Source organism: Vombatus ursinus, unplaced genomic scaffold (assembly GCF_900497805.2).
Source record: "Vombatus ursinus unplaced genomic scaffold, bare-nosed wombat genome assembly UNPS02014801.1, whole genome shotgun sequence".
Taxonomy (NCBI): domain Eukaryota; kingdom Metazoa; phylum Chordata; class Mammalia; order Diprotodontia; family Vombatidae; genus Vombatus; species Vombatus ursinus.
In genome coordinates this window covers 7,229,866-7,236,585 of record NW_020954579.1, presented here as the reverse complement: position 1 = coordinate 7,236,585, position 6,720 = coordinate 7,229,866, and the positions used below count along the sequence as shown (strand labels likewise).

The following is a 6,720-nucleotide window of genomic DNA, read 5'->3' as shown; positions in this document are numbered from 1 at the left end:
AGGAAACTGAGGCAAATGGGGTTAAGTGACTTGCCCAGGGTCACACCGCTAGTGGTTTGCCATTTCCTTTTCCAGCTTATTTTACAGATTTTTACCCTCCCTTTTGCTGTCAAGGGACCCACCACTCTTCCCGCTACCCAGGCTCACAAACTAGGTGTCATTCTCACTCCCCAAATCCAATCTGTTGTCAAAGCCTGTTCATTTCACCTTCAAGACATCTCTTGCACTTGTCCCCCTTCTGCTCTCTGGTACTACCACCATGCTGGTGCAGGCACCCGCCACTTCAAGACTATTGCAGGGGCCTTCCGGTTGGTCTCCCTGCCTAAAGTCTCTCCCCACTCCATTCCACCTTCTGCTGTCACAATGATCTAGTGCAGGAGTGGAAACCTCTAGTCTCGAGGCCTAGGTTCTCCACTCCTGCACAAGTGGCTCCTGACTTCCTATAGCCTCCAACATGAAATATAAAACCCTCTGGATAGCTTTGAAACCCTTCATAACCAGCCACCCCTCCTCCTTTCCAGTCTTTTTATACCTTACACCCTATCCTGTGATTCAGTGACACTAACCTCCTTCCTGCTTCCTGAACAAGAAACTGCATCTTCTAACTGGGAAGTGGATAGAGCACCAGCTCTGGGGTCAGGAAGACTCCTCTTTTTGAGTTCAAATCTGGCCTCAGACACTTACTAGCTGTGTGACCCTGGGCAAGTCACTTAACCCATTTGCCTCAGTTTCCTCCTCTGTAAAATGAGCTGGGGAAGGAAATGGTAAACCACTAGTGGTGTGACCCTAGGCAAGTCACTTAATCTCATTTGCCTCAGTTTCCTCATCTGTAAAATGAGCTAGAGAAGGAAATGGCAAACCCACTCCAGTGTCTTGGCCATGAAAACCCCGAATGGGGTCACAAAGAGTTGGACGCAACTGAACAACAAATGTTAGGGCATGGGTGGGTGGGAGGAGTGGTGCAGACAGAATTAAGAGGGTAGTTAGGACACAGATTCTCCTGTTTTCTATGCCTTCAGTTGTTTATGCTGTATTTAAAATCTTGGAATCGGTGCTTAAAAGTTGGCTGTGGACATTAACTATGTCAAAGAAAACATATCCCTCTGAGAGCTGCCAGTCCTACGGGGAGAGAAGGCCATGGACCCACCTAGAATCAATATTCTCTTGTTTCCATTCTCCTTGAGAGGCAGCAGCAAGACTAGAAGCACTAGACCTGGGTTTGAATCAGCTGAGACCTTGGGTGGCTCACCTCCCCTTGCTCAGCCTCAGTTTCCTCCTTTAACCAATGAGGCAATAATTGTACTCAATGACTTGTCAGGTCTCTCGGCCTTTAAATCTATGACTCAAAGGCCCAAGATCTTGATGAATCTGAACCGGTCCCTCTTTTTCCTTTACTTTTTCCTTTCTCTTTTTTCCTTTCTCTTTTTCCTCCTCTATAAAATGTTGGATGTTGGAATAGCTGGTCCCTAAGTTTGAATATTTGATGATCCTATTCTCCCCTCTTTCTCTGCTTTCCCCAGGTTGGCTTCTTCAAAAGGAATCGCCCACCCTTAGAAGAAGATGAAGAAGAGGAATAAATAAATACTTCCTCTCCTTCCTCCCTCCTACTTTGAAGGAAGGCCTGGTCTCTTACTTGAGTTCGTTACCCTCACTGCCCTTCCTTCTCTCCTTTGGCCATATCCACCTGCCTTGACCCCTGAAGCCACTCTTTGTATGTGTGGAGGGTGAGGGAAGGAAGGCACCGTTAAACCTGGCCAGACAAGCCCTCTCAAATCCAGGCTTCTCTTGCTATTCTCCCTCTGACACAGATCCTTCTGATTTTGTCATAATCCCCAGAAAAATGAACCCCAATAAATGAATCTGCCACTGTATCCCATATGGTTTTGTCTTCTATGATCAGAGAGGGAGGGCTTGGGAAGGACTTGACCTGGATACCATCTGGAGACTAGTATTTCTAAGGTGTGGTGGTCAGTGGAGGAAATGAAATTGGAGAATATGAGAGGGGCATATCTGGGTCAATCTCTTTGTGAGTTATTAATTTTTTTTGTCTCCTGTCACTAGTGATAAATCCCCATTCAACCTCGGCCCGAGGCATCTGGGTGAGGGTAGTAAGGATGTAGAAAGTGGTGGTTGGGAGTAGGGGGAGGGAGTGTGAGAATGTGAAACAGCAAAAGTGGGATTAGGAATGGGAAAGTGGAATGGGGAAGGGAGTGTAATTGAAGGGAGGGGGATGGAAGGGGTGAGTGAGGAATAGTGTGGAATGGGGAGGAGGGGGATAGAGTGGGAGGGAGGGTACAGGGGGTAGAAGGGAGAGGGTAGAATGGAAGGGAAGGAGGTGAAATAGGAGAGAGAGGAGATAGGATTGTCTGATGAACAGTGAGGAGGGGAGCACTGGGATGAGAGAGAGGATGCAGTCTAGAGGTGGGGGAGCAATGGGAGGGTTTAGCAGTAAGGGACAATAAGTCCCTTTGATTCAGGCACTAGGTAAATATGTGTTGGTGATAATGGAAGGCTAAAACCAAGAAGGAACTGAGATGTGCAGAAAGTACTGAATGGGAGAGAAAGGGCTTTCCCACATATATTTAGAAAAGAAGAACCGGGAAGGTATGTGCTGCTTGGGGGAGATGTGTAATGGGGAGATCTTTGTATCAGCACAGCATTTGGCAAAGTCTCGTCATGGTGGACAGAAAAATGTGGGCTGGATTACAGACGAATTCCTGGCTGGTCAAACCATCTTACTCAAAAAATGGATGTTATGGACAAAGTATTGGGCTTGGAGTAAAGATCCCTGTTTTTGTCCTAATAAGAGCTCTGTGACTCTAGATGAATCATTTTATCTTGCTAAGTCTCAATTTTCTCATCTGCAAAGTGGAAATAATACTTGCACTGCCCACCTCACAGGATTTTGTGAGGAAATTGCTTTATAAATCTTAAAAATGCCTTCTAGCCAGTTAACTTCCAGACAAGATGACTGCCTCAGTAAAAATAGAAAGATCAGCTCCCACATATCTAAGCAGAAAAAAACCTGAAAGTCAAACCGCATCAAATAATGATCAAGACATTTGAAGTAAAATCAAGATAGGTGACTTCTCTCAGTCCAGAACTACACAAAAAGTCAGCCAGAAGCCCATAGGCAATGGCAAAGGGGACCACCAACAAAGCCATCCTCCCCCTTCCCCAGACCCCTACCACACACATAGGCAAACAAGCCAGCTGCCTCCCACTGTCAACAGACACTGGCCAGGGAAATGCATAAACCACAGGGCTCCATGTCCAGAGGCAAGTAGAAGCTTCCCCAAGAAAGTCACAGGGTGGTCAAAAAGCTCTAAAATGATTGGAAATAACACCTAGGGACCAGGAAGAGCAGCAACCAGCTTGGGGAAGTCAGAAGTCAGACCGGGTCAGCCGAGGAGTCCAAGGGCTCTAAAGTCCCTAGCTCTCTGTCCTGAGATGCCATAGAAGTCCCTGAAGATCCATTGTTCTGCACCTCAAAAATCCAGGAGGGCCTCACTCTGGGAGGTGGCACCAAGGCGACCTTCAGAGGTGGCATGGCTGGCCACACCAAATCAAAAGCACAGCAAGGTTTAGAGCCTGCCCCAGTTCATAGACTAAAGCCAGAGAGATAAGTAAACAACTTACCAACTAGTACAAACAATTGCTGCAGCTCTAGAGATGCCCCAAAAATCCAATGTAGAAAGAGAAACTAACTCCATAAACATCTGCAAGCAGACACTAAGGAAAAAAGGAATTTTCTACAAGGACTATAATAATACCTAGAAGAAATGAAGCAAGAAATTAAAAAACGAAATACAAGCTCTGAAGGAAAGAATTGAAGAGCTAGTAAATATTTCAGAAGGGAGAGCAGTTAACCTTACCCGCTCTCTAAAAATTAAAATAGATCAAACAGAAACCAATGATTCCTTGAGGCAGCAAGATATATTAGGACATAACCAAAACACTGAAAAATAGAAGTTGATGTTAAGATATCGGATATCAAAAACAAATCACCTGTAAAATGTCTAGGAAAGACCATTTAAGAATCACTGAATTCCTTGAAAACCATGAAAAAAAAAAAGCCTGGTCACTGCTTATACCTATTAGAATTACAGGGCAAAGTGAACATAGAAAGGCTGTCCCAATCTCTTCCTGAAAGGAACCCCAAAAGGAAAAGTCCCAGGAATGTCCATAGCCAAAACCCAGAACTTTCACATCAAAGAAAAAATATTACAAGCATCCAAGTAACTGACGTCAGGATTGAATACGACCTGGCAGCTCCTACTATAAATAAGAGAAGATTTTAGAATATAATATTTTAAAAGGTAAAAAATATGAGATTCAAACCAAGAATAACTTACCCTGCAAAGCTGAGTGTCATCCTACAGGGAGAGAAATGGATCTTTAATGGAATAAAGGACTTTCAAGCATTTCTGATGAAAAGACCAGAGCTGCGGAGAAACTTTAAAATACAAACACAAGAGAAAAGAGAAACTTAGGAAAGTAAATTTACTTGAGCAATTGGAATGGCCTGTATGATGATGAAGTGCTAATATCTAGTAATAAGAAGAAACAAGCCTCTTGTCAGAACTTTAATGTCTTCATAGGGTATGGGGGAGAGGGTGGATTGGTTCTGTTCTGAAGGTTTTAAGAGAAGAAAGTAAAGGAAGAGTAAAAGGAACACATACCAGTATAGAAAGAAGAAGGAGAAGTGAGTGGAACTTGCTATTTTTTCATAACTGAGATGCTTTGAGGATGGAGTAAATAATGGGAGGGCATGGGCATTAGATGAACTTCTTAATTTGGGATAGACAAAAGATTGAACACACACATACACAAACACAGTTTTGTGTAGAAATACATCAAACTCAACAGAAAAACCAAGGAGGAAAGAGTCCCAAGAAAAACAAACTTTCTAATCCTGAAGGGGGGATTAAAAGGAAAAATGAAAACAAAGAATTAGAATCTAAGGGGATTCCCCATCCATTGGAGAATGGCTGAACACATTGTGGTATGTGAATGTAATGGAATGTTTTTGTGCTCTAGGAAATGAGAGAAAAGATGATTCCAAAGAGACATAGTAAGACCTTTATGAACTGTTGCAAATTAAAATGAGCAGAACCAAGAGAACAATTTGTACAAAGACAGCATTGATGAGAGTAAGGGGAAGACAAAAGTACAGAAATCTTGTCGGCTGGAAGGTAGGTCACATGGTGTGGTGAATGGTGGGCTAGGCTTCAATCAGGCTCTAGGATCTACACTTTTCTAGTTAGAGGGAGGGAAGGAGGGAAGGAAGGGAAAAGAAAGGAGAGAAGGAAGGAGGGAAGGATCAAGGAAGGAAGGAGGGAGGGAAGGAAAGAGAGAAGGAATGAAAGATGGAAAGAAGGATGGAAGGAGAGAAGTAGGAGAAAAGGAAAGAGGGAAGGAAGGAGGGGAGGAAGGAAGGGAGGAGAGAAGGAAGGAGGGAAGGAAGGAAGAAACAAAGGAACAAATAAGGAAGAAGGAAGGAAGAAAAGAAGGAAACATTTATTAAGCATCTGCTGTGTCCCAGGCACTGTGCTACAAGCTTTACAAATACTGTCTCATTTGCTCCTCACAACAACCCTGGGAGGTAAGTGCTATTATTATTCCTATTTTACAGGTGAGGAAACTAAGGCAGAAATGAGAGGTTCATCAACCTGCCTAGGGTCACACAGCCGGTAAGTGGCTGAGGACTAATTTGAACTGAGGTCTTTCTGACTCCAGGCCCAATACTCCATCCATGGGTCAGTCATTCAATGATTCAGGGCCTGAATTTCCTTATCTATAAAATTGGGGTGATAATACCTCAGAGGGTTGCAATTAAGAAAGCCCTTTGCAAACCTTAAAGTGATATATAATATGAATTTTTAAAAAATTGTTCTCAACTTAATGAACACCCTTCTCCCAAAAGAACATTTCTATATATAAAATAGTACAGAAAAAGAAGATTCTGCAAGAAACCACAAATCTCTATTACAGACGATTTGCTTTAAAAAAAAATATATATATATATAGATATATAGATATATGTATATATAGAGAGAGAGACGGGGGGGCAGTGGATAGAGCTCCGGCCTTGAAGTCAGGAGGACCTGACTAGCTTCAGACACTTGACACTTACTAGTTGTGTGACCCTGGGCAAGTCACTTAACCCCAACTGCCTCACCGAAAAGCAAAAAAAAAAAAAGTGTATAATAAATTCAACATAGAGACACCTAAGTAGCACAATGGATAGCACACTGGGCATGGAGTCAGGAAGACCCCATTTCAAATTCAGCCTCAGAAACTCACTAGCAGTGTGACTCTGACCAATGTCTGACTTGGGTTCTTTATCTGTAAAATGAGGATAATAATAACACCTACCTCTCAGGATCAAAAGAGATATCTGTAAAGTGCTTTGCAGACTTTAAAGTGCTATATAAATGCTAGCTATTATTATTATGCACAATTTTATTTTTAAGATATATATAATAAATTCAATATGTTACTTTTAAATTTGCCCTGTTTCCCTGTTTCCTTCCAAACCTTTTCTCTATTCTCTTCTATATATTTTTTAAAATGTATCCATGTTCTTTTGTCTTTCTTTTCTTCTTTTTTTGGGGGAGGGAAGGAGATGATACCCTATCCCTGATCTTCCTTTTCCTCTCATCCCACTGGGAAAGAAAAGAAAAGAAAAGAAAAGAAAAGAAAAGAAAAGAAAAGAAA

At 42.5% G+C, this 6,720-nt stretch overlaps 1 protein-coding gene across 1 annotated transcript in view; it reads left to right on the top strand.

Moving 5' to 3' along the window:
• ITGA2B (integrin subunit alpha 2b) overlaps nucleotides 1–1,876 on the top strand; it is a 16,084-nt gene extending 14,208 nt beyond the window's left edge. Inside the window, exon 30 of the mRNA XM_027873221.1 lies at nucleotides 1,521–1,876. Coding sequence (XP_027729022.1) covers nucleotides 1,521–1,577 — 57 coding nt within the window. The 3' untranslated portion in view covers nucleotides 1,578–1,876. The remainder of the gene's footprint in view (nucleotides 1–1,520) is intronic.
• The last annotated feature ends 4,844 nt before the right edge of the window (nucleotides 1,877–6,720 follow it).